At 36.9% G+C, this 19305-nt stretch overlaps 1 protein-coding gene across 5 annotated transcripts in view; it reads right to left on the minus strand.

Moving 5' to 3' along the window:
* Window positions 1-19305, minus strand: part of RANBP17 (RAN binding protein 17) — a 364714-nt gene that overhangs the window by 322210 nt on the left and 23199 nt on the right. For 4 of the 5 annotated variants that reach the window (XM_062188698.1, XM_062188700.1, XM_062188699.1 and 1 more), the window contains 8 exons: window positions 17249-17314; window positions 13264-13368; window positions 11269-11434; window positions 6698-6771; window positions 4235-4354; window positions 2244-2390; window positions 1482-1654; window positions 4-197 (listed from right to left, as the gene is read on the minus strand). In XM_062188698.1, the coding sequence (XP_062044682.1) occupies window positions 4-197; window positions 1482-1654; window positions 2244-2390; window positions 4235-4354; window positions 6698-6771; window positions 11269-11434; window positions 13264-13368; window positions 17249-17314 (1045 nt within the window). The remainder of the gene's footprint in view (window positions 1-3; window positions 198-1481; window positions 1655-2243; window positions 2391-4234; window positions 4355-6697; window positions 6772-11268; window positions 11435-13263; window positions 13369-17248; window positions 17315-19305) is intronic. The other variant, XM_062188701.1, reaches the window with a different exon arrangement.

Below are 19305 nucleotides of genomic sequence, written 5' to 3' on the forward strand. Positions count from 1 at the left end.
GACCTTCCTGAATTGCCATGTCTACAGTTAGTCCAGAAGCTGAATGTAGAAGTTTTTGGTAATTCTGTGCATTCTGGTCAAATAACTGTACAAGAAGAGTGCATGTCTTTTCATATTCACATCTGCTGACAGTGCACAGCTGCTCCAACTGCTGAAACACAGTGGCGGTATCATCTAGTGGGTCATCTAAATGATCTCTGTGGATATACAAGAGCAAGATTTGCAGACTGCATTAGAATATGTTTCATTCTTTTTATTCATCACAAATAAACTTTGTGTTACATAAAGCCTACAATGGATAAAGAGAGAAAGACACATGGAATGAAGAGAAGAAATAAACCTGTCTAGACTTCTTTCAAACCTCGGCCACTGCTGAGTTCCACACATGTGGCTACAGGGGGGCCAATGTACTTGCTTTTCACAAGAAGTCAAAATGTTGAATATTCTTGTGGTAGTCCTCACTCTGAAATAATGGCAACTCAGTTAGTTTTAAAAATCTAAAACTAGGGGGTTGGTGTACAATGGCTTAATAGAGAAAAAATGTTCTGACTTTGACCATGGGAAGACACCAGAACGGGGAGGAAACGCATTCCCAGGGGACAGTAGGAGAGAAGTTTGCAGTAGAAAGTCTACAGAAAGAAGATACTTTATACAGCAGCAAGAACGACACAACCACGACCAGCAACTCCGGCAGCTGGGGCCAATGGGGATACTATTTTCTTGGAGCAGGGTGAGAGGAACCAGCAGCAGCCCCTGCCGCTGGTGCTACTCCTGAAGCAGAACTTTGCAGTCCCCAGTGACTCTGAGTCTGGCCTAAGTACTAGTGGGGGCAGGGAGCCCACCCAGCCCACCCACCCCCATGAATGGAGAGCATGCTGCTTTCCTCCCCTCTCCACACGAAGGCACTGGCCTTCAGAGGAACTGTCGTCTTAATAAGATCAGGAAAGGTTTATACTCATATCGAAATTTCTTCAGGAATGTTTTTAGTATTTTTAGTGACATTGACAAAAATGAAAAAAAAAAAAAAAAGTCCATCAAAGGATGAACGCATAAACAAACTCTTGACATATCCACAAAATGGATACTACTCAGCAACGAAAAGGAATGGTTAAACATAGAGGAATCACAAGTGCACTATACTAAGTGAAAGAAACCAGACTATAAAGATACATACCCCATGATTTCATTTATACAACATTCTAAAAAAAGCAAAAATTAGAAGAAAACAAAACAGATCAGTAGTTGCCAGAGCTGAGAGTAGGGAGAGGGCTGACTGACTATAAAAACATACAATAGAATTTTTGAAGATGATGGAATGATTCTAAATCTCAATTATGACGGTAGTGGTTTAGCTGTATACACTTGTCAGAACACATAAAAGTACACTAAAAAGCATAAATTTTAAAATTATACTCTAATCTTTAAAAAAATCAATGATGTCAAAGATGAAAATAGCAGAGAAACATTAAATTTTTCAATACCTCACAACTATGGCCACAGATTCCAACCGAGAAGTAATAAAGGCCTTGGTGATTTCTGGAGCATAGGTGTCTAATAAGTGAGGTTCAGTTGATTTCACAAAAGGAACTGATGCTACCATCCTTTGCCACAGTGTTAATAAATAATGAACACTGTTGGGAGCAAATTCCCAGTGCTACAAAGAAACAAAGCAAAAGTTATTTTAAATGACATTATAGCTTCCTGGACTAGAAATTGCGGAGCAAAATTACTAACATATATTTTAAAATTAACTTTTACCATAATCAGTATTCTGATTATGTAACTGATGAATACTTACTATTATAAATTTCATAAATATAAAAAATACAAGTGTCTCTCATTATTCCACCAGAGATAACTATTAAATTACTACTACATGTCTTTCTAATCATTCAATGAGTACTTTTCAGAGTCGACATCATGCAGAAAATAGGTTTTGTAACCTCACCCCCTAACTTACAAAAAGAATTTTCCAGAATCAAATCTATAAAAATATTCTCTTATTTCTTCATTTAGATTTTACTACAACTTTTCAAGCCATTCTTTAACTATTATATATTAAAGTGGCTTCTCAATTTTTATCCTTATAAATGTTGCAATGAACATTTTTTTACCTAAAATGTTGCAATGAACACATCCAGCACTCAAATTAATAGATGTTAAAAATATACCCTCACCAACTCTGACCAAGAAAGTGTTTTAAAACTATCTATAATTTAAATTAATTTTATATTTTTACTTACCTGTAGGCTAGTAATGGTAAAATTAGCAATCAATCTGATAACTTCAGGATACTCCTTCACCATAACTAATTCTCCTAGCTGATAATTTGTCTTTAACCGAGCCAAAAATCGGCAAAATTCATGATAATTACCTGGATCAGACAAACCCTAAATTATGGGACAAAAAGAAAGGCTTTTAAAAGTATTTAAAAAACAAATCACTGATAATTAAGTGTATAAACTTCCAAAGTATTTTATTAAGTTTCCCAGTTTTCAGGTATACATATGTCAACCAGATAAATCACAACATAAGAAAACAAGTGATTTCTGCAAGATTTAATATTGTCATCAATATTAGAAATCCAAAGAAGGCTTTGGGAGAAGCTTTGCATTGGAACAACTAAACTGTAATGTTTGAGAATCTATTATATTGAACAAAAAATCACGTGTGTATGCATGTGGCCTGCAGATGTGTGCACTGTGGCTTAAAGAGAAGTCAAGAAAGGACTTAAAAAATATTAAAGGTGAAAACCAAGAATGGACTCTTGAGGTCCTGGAAAACAGCAACACTAACTGGATATAAATTAAATGGTGTGGGCATGCACACAAGTTACAAATTTCTTTTATTTCAACAAATACTTATTGAGTACTTAAAGGCATTGTGCCCTCAAGCAGTTCCCTAACTCCAAGTGGACAGTCTTTCAAATAAATTTTCTCAATATAAGGAACAAAGTTTCACAAAGAAGCTACAGAACACCTAAGTAACTTCTGGGGGAGAATTAAAAGCAAAGACCAAAAAGGCCTCCCCACTGTCTGTGTCTGTGTTATTATCTGTATAGTTTGAGAACTCTGCAATATGTATTGCAGTTGCCATAAAACACAATTCAAAAAGTATCTTTTTAATACTGATAAAGTTCCTAGGAAACTTACTTCTAGGGGTTCCCAGAAATAATACAAAATAGTGTCTAATTATTAAGCATAAATTACAGAAAAGATATTTTATAATTATAGTTCTTTTAACACATGTTTGTGATTCTAATATATTCAAACTAACTCACGGCCATGAGAAATCAATATGTGCATGTTGAAAAGTCATTTAAAAGAATTATCCAATATCTAGCAAATTATTTCCATATCTTGGTTGATGATACAACTAAAATTTCTGAAAGTGACCAGCAAAACCCTATTTATCAGCAAAACAAGGAAATTTCACAACCATACTAACATTGAAAAGACAAACATATAACCCATAAAATACTCCTAAAAATAACACGCAGAAACAACTGCCTTTTGTAGAACACGTACATGTTATTTATGTACAAAGCTATATATGTCCTCCTGAAAGTTATTATTAGCTCAAGACTTAGATGAATCTCTTTACATCATCATTTAAGTTCTTAAAACCAGCACTGTAATTAGATGTTTTAAATCAAAAACAAAATTAAGAGTGAAACAAAATATTCTAAGCACCCAAAATCACTTCTTAATAATGACTTTGCAAATTCTCTGAAATGAGTATTGCCACTGAAGCTCTGAAGTTAATGTAGAGTAGCTTTTCAAAGTCTACAAACTCTTATTTGCCCACAAGAGGGCAAAAAAAGATGTTGCTTCAAAATTTACAGCTACTCATTCCAATATTAACATTCAGATTTATACTATGTCTTCTACTTTAGAAGGTAAATATAACCCTAAATTAATCCCTTCAATAGTTTAACAGGTCTAGGCAAAGAAATACAGCAAAATGGCAAAAGCAGAAGCATAGTAAGATATATAACTTCTTTCTACAACCATATGAAAGAAAATAAAAGTGGAAGAATGCAGAAGTCTGCTATGGAAATACCCATTTTTAAAAACCGCCTGTGTCTACAACAAATGAGACCTAAAGAAGATGAATATGATACTAAATTTTTTCTTCCAGAATCATAATAAATTCATGATGAGTTTATTATGTGCCTTTGAGCAGAAAAACTATTTCTAAATGCTAAATATTAATTAAATTACTTCATAAATACCTGAGGGTTTTCAAGTATCCTTTTTACTCCCTTAATTAAATTGCCAAGGTACTTGGCACGTTCAGGACTGCTAAATAAGGACCTTCTTGTAGAAGCAAACTGAACTAAACATGAAAGTGCCTAAAAACAATAAAAAAAAATCATTTCAATTTTAAAAGTAACTATGGCCACATGTAAGGAATACTAGTCTTTACATTGTAAATGTATTTAATGTTAATGGTAAGAAAGCATTACAGAATACAAAAATAATGAAGCTAAACATCATTAACTACCACCACCACCCACAACCATTCTACACCACCACTAAAATTCCTATCCGTATGTGATCTTCTTTAATGTTTTTTCACATATTAAGTCAGAGAGAGTAGGATTGGACATGCATATGTTTGAAAGGCTCCCAACTGCTAATGATGCCCACTTCTATTTATGAACCAGGTATTCTATCAAAAAGAAAAGGTGGCTTGTGGCACAATATATTTAAAAAATACTACACATTATGCCCTGTGGTGTCCTGCAAGGGGGACAAACTTTGTTACTTGGCAATCCAGTTAACATACAGGTATATATGTTATACTATGTATTAATATCTAAAGGAACAGTTTGGGAAATGTTGCTGCAGGTTAGATAATTAAAAAAAAAATCTTGAAAAGTACCTTTGGCCTAGTTACTAGTTACCATCCTAAAATTTCCAGACAATTCTATAACTTAGGTTCTTAAATCTATTAATGGTACCCACTGATGTGTCAGACAAAGTGAAAGGCCCCAAATCGATAATGTCAGGCCCAAATGGCCTAATATGTTTTCTTTGGGTGACATATTTGCTAACTTTACTTTTAAAAATTAAAATTAGCAGCTAATATTTAATTATATCAATTAGGAGCTTTCACACTGAATGTCTGTCTTGGCAAAGGTCAGAATAGGGAGAAAAATCAGATGTCCTTTTGAGATGTGCTCCAGGTTTGCCACAGTCCCTACTGTTTCAAACCAAAACCCAAATACCAAAAAACAAACAATAGAAAACCATCCCTAAGATAAAGGTTTTTGAGCCAAAAAGACCTGGGTTTGAATCACACTATAAACATTTACTTTGTTGCTGTCTGGATCTGTTTTCTGCTTTTCGGGGTCTACACCATGAAGACAGTATTAGTCCCCTTGCATAGCCAGTTAGAGGACTGAGTGAGATAAGTACCATGTAATAGCATATGCTCAATGAATGTGAGCTTACTATCTCTCAAAGCAGTTATATTTTTACTTTATTGTTTAAGCTCCAATACCTTTTTTTGTTTTATCCCAATAAATAATTACATAAAACTGTGGTTTTCAAACACCTAAGACCTCCAGTGAGAAGACGGCTGTGGCATTACCTGGAAATATAAGTACCCTATGAAACCAGTTTAAAAATCATTACCTTAAAGCCTACATTCAAGAGCAGATATGTTTTGAGTTTCTTTAAATTTTTATGTATTTATTTAAGAGGAAGAGTGAGAAAAAGAGGGGAGAGAGAGAGAGAAAGATAAAAAGGAAGCCCATCTGCTGTTTCACTCTCCAAAGCCCTGCAACAACCAGGAGCTGAATGAAGCTAGGAGCTAGTAATGCAATCCATGTCTCCCACTGTGTGGAAAGAACCCAGTTACTCATGTGACCACTGCTGCCTCCCAGCTCTGTATCAGCAGGAAGCTGGACTCAGGAACCAGAGCCAGGATTTGAACTTAGGTATCCCAATATACAACAAAGGCATCCTAATGGCCTACTATGCCAAACACCTGCCCTAGAAATGCTTTGTGCAAAAGGATATTTTTGTGACTCTGTCCTTCCCTTCTAGGAAATAACGTTCCTACAACTGTAGCACTTAGATGTACTTTAAAGTGGAAACATCTTTCTTTGAGAAATGACAATATCAAAATTTCCCAACTTTATTTTTTATAAGCTTGTATATTAAACTCAGAAAAAAAATTAGCCATAACAGATCTGTTTCTGATTCTGTGAAGATGGAAACCATACAGTTTCAAGAATTTTGTGAACACGCAACAGCTTTTAATTCAAAAAATAAATGAAAACTAGAGTGATAAATACAAAATGAAATGAGTAGCTCCCCTTTGTTTCTTATTCAGAGATATCCGATGGAGACCACTTATCAAGCTTAAGACAATGGAGCAAAGGGCTGAGAAACAGCTGGAAGGGGAAAACAGAAGGGACGCCCAGGTGGGGTGGACTACATCCTGTGGGAAATCCACAGAAATATATGAGGGTACTTCAAAGTTTGTGGAAAATGGAGTTAAAAGATACGTTTATTTTGATGCCAAGAAACTGAAAATCACGCATACTCACACATCTCCCAAAAAGTAAGAACTTCTTTTGAGAGGTAAACCCAATCATACTTACAAACAGAATTTTTGAAATATATATTACCCATTATTAAAAATCAGTTACTTTTTAATGAAGTAATGAATGACTTTTACTTACTAACTGAGACAGCAGTGGTGGAAGTGAATGATACAAATTGAAGAAAAGATCCAATGTTTCTGGTTCCAGGAAAACTGAAAAAATAAAAATTATTTTCTAACATTATTACTTTCAATTCAGCAATCTTAACAAAGTCAGATGTTACCACACAAAACTGAGAACAAAACCCCTGCACATTTGCCACTGTTTCAAGTTAGGAATATTTTTAATTCTTACTAATTAGTCTCCTTCGAAAGAGGAAATAATATAAACAGAATTATAATGTTATAAAATATACTTAGATCATACCCTTTTTATCCGATCACATTTCAACACAATTGTCCATGCTTCAATCATGCTTACACATAAGATTTCCATAAAAATCCAAAAGAGGGGCTGGCACTGTGATGTAGCTGGTAAAGCCACCATCTGCAGTGTCAGCATCCCATATAGGCTGGTGCTGGTTCAAGTCCCAGCTGCTCCACTTCCAATCCAGCTCTCTGCTATGGTCTGGGAAAGCAGTAGAAGATGGCCCAAGACCTCGGGCTCCTACACCTGCGTGGGAGACCAGAAAGAAGCTCCTGGCTCCTGGCTTCAGATCGGCACAGCTCCGGCCATTGCAGCCATCTGGGGAATGAATCAGCGGATGAAGGACCTCCCCCCCCCCGCCCCCCGCCTCTCCCTCTCCCTCTCCCTCTCCGTCTCCCTCTCCTGCTCTCGTTCTTCCTCTATGTAACTCTGCCTTTCAAATAAAATAAATCTTAAAAAAAAAATCCAGAAGAACAGGGCTTCTGATAGCTGAACACATGGAGGCTCCCAGAAGATAAGAGTGCCCACAGAAGGCAAGCGCCCCTTCCCTTACACCTCACCCTATGCATCTTTTCATCTAAATCCTTTGCAATATCCTTTACAATAAATCAGTAAACATAAATGTTTTTCTGAGCTCTGTGAGATGCTTGAGAAGATTGATCGAACCTGAGGAGGGAATTGGGGGAACCTTGATTTATAGAGGGAAGATCAGACGCACAGGCAAAATCACCTGGGGCTTTCAACTGGCATATAGGGAATGAGCCCTCAACTTGTGAGATCTAATGCCGTCTGCAGGCAGGTAACGCCAGAAAATGGTTGGATTAGAGGAAACCCAGCTCGTGTCCACTGCAGAACGGACTGCTTGCTTGGTGTGTGGAGGGAAAAGTGATCTGTGTTGTGAGTGAATAGTAAGAACAACTGAATCTGAGTTTGTTTTTTCAACAGAAAAATTAATTAGCTAAGATGGTCCTTATTTCTATGTAGTATCTACAATTCTAATTGGGAAAATTTTCTATTTCAATTTATATTAAAGTAATAGAAACAATGCTTAAAATTTAAAATAGGATCAAAAAGTAAATAATACTAAAAATAAAAATACTAATAAAAAAGAGCTATAACATCCCGTTCCATCTACTTTTCAGCTCTTACAGCTGTACATATTTACCTATGTTTCCAAAGAATATTCCAGACTACTGTTTCTTCATTCAATTGCTTTACTACAGACATCAACTGATTTCAATATTACAGTGAATGAGTCTACCTCACTAACCATTCATCATATAATCTAACCACTTCCACCATTCTCTCCAAATCCATCCTCTCTCAAAACGCATTCACTATCACATTTTCTGATAAAACAATCCTATGTGCTTATATTTGTGATGCTTATGTTATAAATTTGAACTGAGTCAAGAAACATACTATGATTATATCACATTTCTATTACTCCTTGGACTTAATCACAGCATCTCTTCTGGGCTTAGTTATACAGACATACTTCAAAAAGTTCTTGCAAGATGCATATTATAAAAAGCTATACATAAATTTTTCAAAAGTTTTTCACCAAAATAAACATCTTTTAATTCCATTTTTCTAGAACTTAAAATTTCCTTGAATATCTTTTAGTAAGTCTTTCCAAATGCTCTGATATATTTGCAAAATATTCTTCACAACATTTTCCATCCAATCAACAGCATCGAATAACCTATCATCTCTGTTCTCCATATCTACCTCTAGTCTTCAACTGGCTGTTCCCTAACTTTGTTCTACAGCTGTCTCCTTTTTGTTTACTGTTATCTTGCATCAACACATCCTTTTCCCAAATCCCCTATCTTCTTTGGCTTGTATATCATCAAGAAACTTTCTGAGAGCAAGTACACCACAGATAAAGCTAGGGAGGACTTGCATGTCTAAAAATGTCTTTTTTCTGTTATGTTTGATCATTTTGTTCCAATTTGAAAATAATTTTCTCATAGTGAGGCTATCACTATAGCATTGTTTCCTAGCTTCCAGTTCCACTGCTGAGAAGTCTATACCATTCTTAATCACAATCTTCTGTAAGTGACTTACTTTTTTTTTCTGGCACATTTTTTGTTCTTCACTATTCTGAAATGTCATGATTATGAAGTTAAGTGTCTATCTTTTTACTTTCATTATGTTAGAGATCAAGTGATACCTTTCAATTTAAAAATGTATGTGCTTTAGTGTCAAATCTTTTGGGAGCATTATTTGTCTGCAAATTTCCTTCTGTTTCCTCTGTTCTCTCTCCCTAGAATTCCAGTCAGATGCCAGACCTCCTAGTTTCATCTTCTAATTCTCTTGTACCCTATCAAATATTTCCCTGCTTTTTTGTTCTACCTTCTAGGAGAATTTGCTAACTTTATCTTCCCATTCTTCTACTAAATATTTTATTTGGTCACCTATATTTTAAATTTGGAACATTCTCAGAATTTTCCTCTTTAAAACAATATCCTGTTCTTATCTCATTTTCTTTGTTCTCTTAGGATATGAATTACAACTTTTTGAAGTTTATTTCTACTCTTCATTTTGTCTCTATTTCTAGTAACTCTCCACCCCTTTTTAAGTAAACTTTTTGAGATTTTGATTTATATGCAGTTGCAAGAAATAGTACAGTGACCCATGTTTGACCTAGTTCCCCACGATAATTTCTTGCAAAATCAGAGTGTAATTGCACAACCAGGAAACTCATATTGATATAACCTACCAATCTTATTCATATTTCCTACCTTATATCAACTCACATATAAATATATGCATTTTTTAGCCTGTGAATTTTTTTTTTTTTTTTTTTTTGGACAGGCAGAGTGGACAGTGAGAGAGAGAGAGAGACAGAGAGAAAGGTTTTCCTTTTCCGTTGGTTCACCCACCAATGGCCACTGTGGCTGGCACGCTAAGGCCGACGCACCGCGCTGATCCAAAGCCAGGAGCCAGGTGCTTCTCCCGGTCTCCCATGGGGTGCAGGGCCCAAGCACTTGGGGCATCCTCCACTGCACTCCCGGGCCACAGCAGAGAGCTGGACTGGAAGAGGAGCAACCGGGACAGAATCCGGTGCCCCAATCGGGACTAGAACCTGGTGTGTTGGCGCCGCAGGTGGAGGATTAGCCTATTAAGCTGCAGCACCGGCAAACCTGTGAATTTTTTATTTTATGTTTTGGTTCACGAATTCATCATTACAATTTAAAAACAGAACATAAATCCCATTCTACTGGTTTAGTCTCTAATCTCCATATTAGAAGTTCTCATATAATCTATGGTATTCCTCTATTATACCTAGTATTCCTGAACCTGAAGCCTCTCTAATTTAATTTCTTAAGTTCTAGTCATGGAAGCAAGAGGGTAGCACAGATACACAGGGGAAAATGTAGTCACCCATTTGCACAGGTGATAGAGAAGATCCTAAAGGTTTGTGCAGAATACAGATTTTCAATCTTTTCAGCCCCATTTCCTTCTGCTTGACTTCAGGGGTACCCTAGCTATTACCACTTTTCTGAGATACAGGGTTAGCTTGCTTTTTCTTGTTATCCCTCCTGAGAAAATATAAGTTGCAACACTGCTAAGTCACTTACTCTAACTAACTCCTTTATAACTCTGAAAAATCTGTTAACATCTCTTGCCAACTATTGGATCTACTTCAACTGTTATCTGAAAGTTTCAAAACATAGCTTTTTTTTTTTTTTTTTTTTTTTTTTGACAGGCAGAGTGGACAGTGAGAGAGAGAGAGAGAGAAAGGTCTTCCTTTTGCCGTTGGTTCACCCTCCAATGGCCGCTGCGGTAGCGCGCTGCGGCCGGCGCACCACGCTGTTCCGATGGCAGGAGCCAGGTGCTTATCCTGGTCTCCCATGGGGTGCAGGACCCAAGCACTTGGGCCATCCTCCACTGCACTCCCTAGCCACAGCAGAGAGCTAGCCTGGAAGAGGGGCAACCGGGACAGGATCGGTGCCCCGACCGGGACTAGAACCCGGTGTGCCGGCGCCGCAAGGCGGAGGATTAGCCTAGTGAGCCGCGGCGCCGGCCAAAACATAGCTCTTGATTTTCCCTTCAGCTTTCCATCTAGCTCAAAAGTTGTCTTTTCTTCTTATCCAAAATCAATATGACAGTTACTACGTTATGAAGTGTGCATCAGCAGGTACTTTGAGTTAAAAATCCTCTTGAGCTCTGTTTTGATTGGGAAAAAGCAGGGGTAACTGTACATAGAGCAACTGCACTGCTTAATTACACACATTTTATACTGACCATCCTTTCTCCTAAACTTTTTTTCTTACTTGTTCTCCAAGTTGTAGGAATCTGCACCGTGCAAAGATCATCTGCAGATTCATCTGCTGAACTGCCAATGAAGTCAAAGTTAAGACAGTTGAGGACCAGTTTCAAGACCTGCATGACAAGGTTTTGTTGACATTGATCTTGAAGATTTAAAGGTTTGGCCAACACCTGAAAAAAGTTCAAAATCAAAACATTATGAAACCCATCAATTATTTATTTATTTATTTGAGAAGCAAAGAAGACAAAGAGAGAGAAAAAACCTCCTAACTAGAGATTAATCCCCAAATGCCTACAACGGCCGGAGCTGGGCTTAGACCAAAGCTAGGAACTCAATCCAAGTCTCCAGTTGAGTGATAGGAACCCAATCACTTAAGCCATCCCCACTGCCTTTCAGGGTCTGCAATTAGCAGTTAGCTGGAATCAGGAGCTGGAGCTAGGAATCAAACCCAAGTACTCCCATGCAGGACTTGGGCATCTCAGCCATAGACTAAACGCTTGGTCCCGTATCAACAAATTTTTCACAAATCTAAAAAAAAAAAATCCTTCAATGTCAAATAAAAATTAACAAAAAGTTTAAACATTATATTATTCCATATTCCAATTAGGGGAAAAAGGTAAAATCACTATCCATAAATTTCTACAATTGACTATTTTCAAATTTCATTTTGTAAAGTTGGGGTAAAAACTTTCACTTAACTGTCTTCCATAGGTCACCATCTAAAACCATAAGAGGTAATATGACAACATATAGCACAGCTGCATAAATGCATGGGATTCGTTAATTCAAAGGTTGCTTGGAACAAGCTTAAAATATAATATGCTTCAAGAAAAACTGGGTTAACATCATGCATAAAAGAGTCATATTCATCTAACAAAGGCTTCCAGAATTATTTGAATGTGAAAAGACACTCACAAGCTTCTGGAGAAGAACCTGACCATCAAAATAATATCATTTTGAAACAATCAAAAGAGATTATACATTTAAATATACACTGTGAAATATCTGTAGAGAAAATAATAAGTTTGAGATTCTGCATTAGGAATAACACAAAAAGAAGTCAAGTCAGCAGAGGTGAATAGAGGTGAAATAAAACTGGCCATGAGTTGTTTTTGTTTAAGTGGCTGATGGACTCCAGATATTAATCTAGGCAGTTTTACATAAGTTAAAATTTTCCAAACTAGGAGGAAATTTTAAAGGTAATAGAAGGTCTTTTGGTTTGACTTAGTGTGGCAGTTTGAGCATCTCTAATAAAAAAAAAATCCACAGAAAATACCCTAAAATCTGAAACTTTTGGAGTATTGCTATGAGGCTCATAAAGTTCCAGACTTCAGATTTTTGGATTAGGTATGCTCAGCTGATAAAGTCTATGTAAATATTCCAAAATCTGAAACACTTCAGGTTCCAAGCATTTCAGTTAAGGGATACTCAATCCGTCTTACAGAATAAAAATAAATGGAAACTAATGCTAGTGAAACAAACTTTGGGAAATGCTGTACTACACCAATTCACAACCATAAGAAACATGATGGAATCCCTATGTTCTATAAGGGCACACAATACAATTATGAGTCATGCCATCACTCATGTTCAAAAGGGCACTAAGTATAAATGGGGAAATGTTATTTCCCAAAGAAATTATTAAATTCAACTATCTTGACTCTACTATAGATAAATGTTGATAGTTGATAAATTAGGAAAGCTTATAGCCATTTCATTTTTCAGCTACACCCTACTCAAATTGGGCAGGTAGACAGAAAAAGACTTAATTAGCTTTTGCAGTTAAGAATATGGTAGGATGGCAATGAAACTATCACATAAACACAAGTTACTAAATTAGTTTGGGATTTTACCTTATTTACCAAGTAAGTAAAATTGACACTTTTATAATAATTTTTCTAAAAGCAAAATTGGAGAGAAAATCCATTTGAAATTCTTTTGAAACTCTCAAAATTTCTGCATACTCTAAGTAAAAAAACTGTATTATTAGTTAACTTACCTCTTTCAAAAGAGAGCATGCTAGAACTAAAATGTCTTTGAGAGAAGTGTCACGAAAGGAGGTTGCTATTTTCCTGTGTTTTGCTGAAGGTCTAGAATAATCAACCTAAAAAGACCAAGATGAATTAGTTTAATCAGACCTACCAAAAAGCATGGCAAAACTTTCCCAAGTAAGACATAGAATGAAAATAATGATTAAATAATCATAAAGTACACCGGTAAGAGAACTTTAAATAAAGTCCACCAGAATAAGTGACTTGAGGTTATTGACAGGTAAGGATCCAAGTTCCCAGAGTATTTGAATTTAATGTTCTCCAGGCAAACAATATGGATTCCAAATTAAAAGGCAGAGCTGATTACATTTTCAGAGGCAGTATAAACAATAGAGCTTACAAAATAATAGACACTAAGACTGCCAAACCATGTGCCATATTTCATACAGTGCAAGTAATAACTCCCCCGTTCCTCAGATGCCACCTGTAAAATGAGAAACCTAAGAAAACCGTCAAATTCCAACTTTCTGTGAATCATAAAACTGAATTAGAGAAAAATTTCTCTATATGAAAGTATTTTATATATACCATATACATCATTGGTTCATGTTATTGGATTCTGATTGCTTTGTCATTGGTATTCTGAAAAGAAACCAAAGCAGAAATTATAAATAATCAGAAATCTGACTTAATATGTAAGCAATAATACATTGCCTCCGAGTATTTCATTTGCTAATGATAAATAATTTTTATGAATAAATTTATTAAGATCAGTTCTTAAGTCTCTAACCTAAAATACAGTATATTCTAAACTATTAATACCATTAATATTTCCATATATCAATAGGAGACAACCAAAGATGAGGTCTAATATTCAAATAATCATTAACACTAAGGTCTACGTTGCTATAGCATTACTACTATTATTTCTGCTATCTAGAAGAAGAAAAGGAAACCATTTTCCTTGCTAATGTGCAGATTTGAAAAAAAATCAATTCAAAACTATCTGATATCTTCTAAGCTCCAATATATAATTTATACTATAATTAAATGTTACATTTACCCATAAAACACGAAACACAACAGAAATCAAAAGTGATCACAGACAATAGTTATTGGAAACTGTATCCCATATTTAAGATTTGAATGAGCATTTCCAGTGTTCCTCCTTTAATTTAAATCAAACATTAATATCTCTCTTGACCACAATACTTTCCTCAATATATAAAACAATTTTTGAGTACAAAGCAACACACAGCATTACAACTACAATTTACAAAGTTTTCTTCATGCATTTTTTCACTCCTTCCTTAAAATTAGCCTGTGAGGTACTTATTCTTTTTTAAACACGTGAGACGGGGCCAGTGTTGTGACATAGAAGGTAAAGCCGCTGCCTGCAGAGCTGGCATCCCATATGGACGCTGGTTCGTTTCCCAGCTGCTCCACTTCCAATCCACCTCCCTGCTAACATGCCCGGGAAAGCAGTGGATGATGGCCCAAGTGCTTGAGCCCCTGAACCCATGTGGGAAACCTGGATGAAGCTCCTGGTTCCTGGTTTCAACCTGGCCCAGCCCTGACGGTTGGGGCCATTTGGGGAGTGAACCAGCAAATGAAAGAGACCATCTTAATTAAGCGACCCAAGTGAACATGATCAGTAATGTGACAAATCAAATGGCATGCTTCCTGACAGGAGACAGTAAAAAGGTTACAGTTTCACATCTGTGACATCCTGATAAATGCATACAATATGAATCTAATACTAAGGAAACATCAGACAATCCCAAATGAGGGACATTTTATAAATCTTTACAAGTGTCAAGGTCATGAAAGTGAAAGAAAGATTGAGGAATCTAAACATGAGAACTAAATGTGGTACACAATTTTAAACTTGTTCCTTTAGCTCTAAAGGACATACTGGGGACAACTAGTGAAATTCGAAAAGGGTTTAGGATTGGGCAGTAGTAATGTCAGTGCTAACTTTTTTTATTCTAATGGTAGTACTGGCTCATGTAAAAGAATGTCCTTAAATGTAGGAAATGCACTAAAGTATTGCCTGGTGGCAGGGTGGCATGTAGGCAACTTAGTAGTAAATATTTGAGAAAAAATTTCTTTATACTTTTAATTTTAATAAGTTTCTTTATTGATAAGAAGATATCTGGTTACTCTATGAACTCTACTTTTATTAGAACTTGTCATTATCCAGTCCTACTTCAGTACAATCTAACACAGCAAACTCAGACTTCCAGGACAGCCTATATCCTACAATACTGTAAAGCATGAAATAAATCAAACTGCCAATTTTAAGATTAGCAAAAAGTCAGAAAGGTTAGAGAACAAGCATATAGAGTTAATATGCTCTTCACTTTTACAAGGTAAAACTTTCATACTAAAATTGCTTTTTTTTTTTTTTAATTTTTTTTTTTTTTTTTGACAGGCAGAGTGGACAGTGAGAGAGAGACAGAGAGAAAGGTCTTCCTTTGCCGTTGGTTCACCCTCCAATGGCCGCCGCGGTAGGCGCGCTGCGGCCGGCGCACCGCGCTGTTCCGATGGCAGGAGCCAGGTGCTTCTCCTGGTCTCCCATGGGGTGCAGGGCCCAAGCACTTGGGCCATCCTCCACTGCACTCCCTGGCCACAGCAGAGAGCTGGCCTGGAAGAGGGGCAACCGGGACAGGATCGGTGCCCCGACCGGGACTAGAACCCGGTGTGCCGGCGCCGCAAGGCGGAGGATTAGCCTGTTGAGCCACGGCGCCGGCCTCTAAAATTGCTTTTTAATAAAGTTTAAAAAGTTACAGATCTTTAGACAGATTTACAAAGTTTAATATGATTCACCAAGGTCCCAGTCATAACATCCTGCCAATACAGTATTACTACTGGTCCTGGAGTTAGGAAGATACATACACATAGAAATATGTTTAGGAGAAAAATCATCATATACTCTGGGGCACAGAAGTTAGGTCAGTGATAGTTATAATAAATTCAAGGATCACTTGAAATCTTAGAATTCCTTCCTATAAACCTAGAAGCATTCTCTAATTCCTAATTGAATTCAAGTAGAAATAGTTATTTTGGATTTCTTTTTTAAATGCACATGGCTATATAGTTACTTCAAGGGCAGCTGGTGACTGGTACTAGGTGTATAAGCTCTCCCTGCACACACACACATGGGTATGCATCCACACACACATACACACAAACCATTCAAGATGATGACTCTGTATTCCCCTTTGTTATACAATTACTTCAGGGGCAAGTATTAAGCACAGTATTTCAGACCTCTTCAAGATGGCCATGTCCCATATCACACTACCTGGTTCAATTCCTGTCTCCAGCTCCCTGCTAATGTACACCCTGGGAAGCAACATTGATGACTCAAGTAACTCTGTTCCTGCCACCCATGTGGGAAACCTGGACTGAAGTTCTGGCTCTTAAATGTTGTAGGCACTTGGGGAGTGAATAAGCAGATGTGAAACAGTGGAGTGAACCAATTTTCTCTGTTTCTCAAATAAATAAATTCTGCTTTTGTTCTGTTTAGAAGCATATTAAGTACAAAAGTGAACAGAAACAGGTGATGATGTTCTCTTGGCATAGTGCCAAGATGCCTGCTTTTTGGTGAGTCCTTCTGAGTATTGTTGGGAATCAATCCACCAAACTACTTATCTTTATTTGTAAGAGAATAAATGCTTATTTCTCTTTTGTGTATAATTTATTTCATGTGGTTAGTATTATATATACAGAAAATAAAAGGACAATTCTTCAAGTGCCCATGATGCAAGGACCATGTCTAATTCCCTGTTCTTTGTAGTACTTTCTACTATTGCTGATAATTCCAATAACAATAAAAGGATTCCACTACTTAATTATTCTACCATTAAAACACATGCACAAAAAACTTATGTCACACAAAGAAGATTCCACATTTCGCCACAATAAAAAGCAGCAAAGAAACAGCATTACTTAAACAAACTTCATGTCCCAGTAGATGGAAAGGCTTACCAGGTTCATTTCTTGAGTCAATTCAGAAAGGATTATTACTCCTATTATGCAGTGTTCCACAGTACCCTTTGGAGAAAATAACCAAGTTTAGCCTAAGTGGAGACATGTGATTGGTTCTTAATGTGTAAGCCAGATAATAGTTTTAAAAAAATAATTCAATACCAAAAAAAACCACATTTACTTCATAACATATATTTTAAAATATGCAGAAAAACTATGAATTCTACAAATAAAAATGCTTCAAGTTCTGCTTTTGAAGGATAAATCTGAGTATACTGATTTGGGTAGAGGAGTTCACCTACCTTAGAGCTGCACGATATTCTGTGAAATGTTTCCAGCCTCCCAGGACATATAATATACTAAGCTTCAAAATAAAAATGTATGTTTAATACTTTTCATAATATCTTGAGTAAAAATGAGCAAACAAGGCCTTTGTAGCCCTATAAATCTGCTTAAAGTTTACTGAGATAGCTGTACTAATTCAAATCCCTTGATCTAATATCAAGTAAGATCATTTACACCTTTTTAATACTGTTTAATAGTGCATGTATATGCATTTGTCATGTACCTAAAATGAAGGCATTTAAAGTGCCCAATGTAGTGGGGCTAAATAAATGTCTATCAATATGATATACAGTTTCACAGCACCTATGATGTTCTTTATTTAACCCATTTCCAAGTTAATCTCAAAACTTCCTTCCTTGGCCGGCGCTGCGGCTCACTAGGCTAATCCTCCGACTTGCAGTGCCGGCACACGGGGTTCTAGTCCCGGTCGGGGCACCGGATTCTGTCCCGGTTGCCCCTCTTCCAGGCCAGCTCTCTGCTGTGGCCAGGGAGTGCAGTGGAGGATGGCCCAAGTGCTTGGGCCCAGCACCCCATGGGAGACCAGGAAAAGCACCTGGCTCCTGCCATCGGATCAGCGCGGTGCGCCAGCCGCAGTGGCCATTGGAGGGCGAACCAACGGCAAAGGAAGACCTTTCTCTCTGTCTCCCTCTACTGTCCACTCTGCCTGTCCAAAAAAAAAAATTCCTTCCTATCAATCACAATTCAGACTTTATAGGCACAATACTAACAAAGTACGCCACTGCAAAATCACACTGATGTATGAAAATAATAAATGACATCAATTACAGTGCAATAAAAAAAAATCAAGGGATGATATTTTTCAAGTCTTCATTTTATATACTTAATCCCTTCTATCACATAATTCTAATACTACTGGTCACTAGGTATAATTAAGTTTGAATTATATCAGAAAAAAATTACCTGAAGAAACATCTCAGGATTTTTGCAATTCTATATGGCCTTTCATATGGGTGTTGGAAGTAAGCTCCAAACTCCCTACTATGTACACTACATCAACACTCCTCAAAGTGTGGCTCTCTAGCAAACAGCTCACACATGAATCCACTGCCCATCTACACACTTGATTTTCATCTGAAAATGGTTAGGTATAAGCCCATGACAAAATAAATATAAGACAACTGAGTCACTAAGTACATTGTTTAGTTCAGCTGGCATTTTTTTAACAGCAAGTCTTCCTTGATAAAGGCAGCTCTATATTCACAAGAAGATAAGCATCTTATCTTCTTGCAGACCACCAATTTGAATCAGCACTGCTCTAGAGGACAGTAGTACCTACTGAGTATGTATGTATAAAGGAGACATGCATATGTTTGAGGTATGGCAGCAATAGGGCCACAATAACAGAGAAAAGAGAATGAACAGAAGCTCAGATCGGGGCAGCAGCGTGGTGCAGTAGGTTAATCGTTCACCTGCGGCATCCTATATGGGCACTGGTTCTAGTCCCAGCTGCTCCACTTCCGATCCAGCTCTCTGCTATGGTCTGGGAAAGCAGTAGAAAATGGCCCAAGTCCTTGGGCCCCTGCACCCACATGGGAGACCCAAAAGAAACTCCTGGCTTCGGATCAGCGCAGCTCCAACTGTTGCAGCCATTTGGGGAGTGAACCAACAGAAGGAAGACCTCTCTCTGTCTCTCCCTCTCACTGTAACTCTACCTCTCAAATAAAATAAAATAAAACATCTTTAAAAAAGAA

Source organism: Lepus europaeus, chromosome 4 (genome assembly GCF_033115175.1).
Source record: "Lepus europaeus isolate LE1 chromosome 4, mLepTim1.pri, whole genome shotgun sequence".
Classification (NCBI taxonomy): domain Eukaryota; kingdom Metazoa; phylum Chordata; class Mammalia; order Lagomorpha; family Leporidae; genus Lepus; species Lepus europaeus.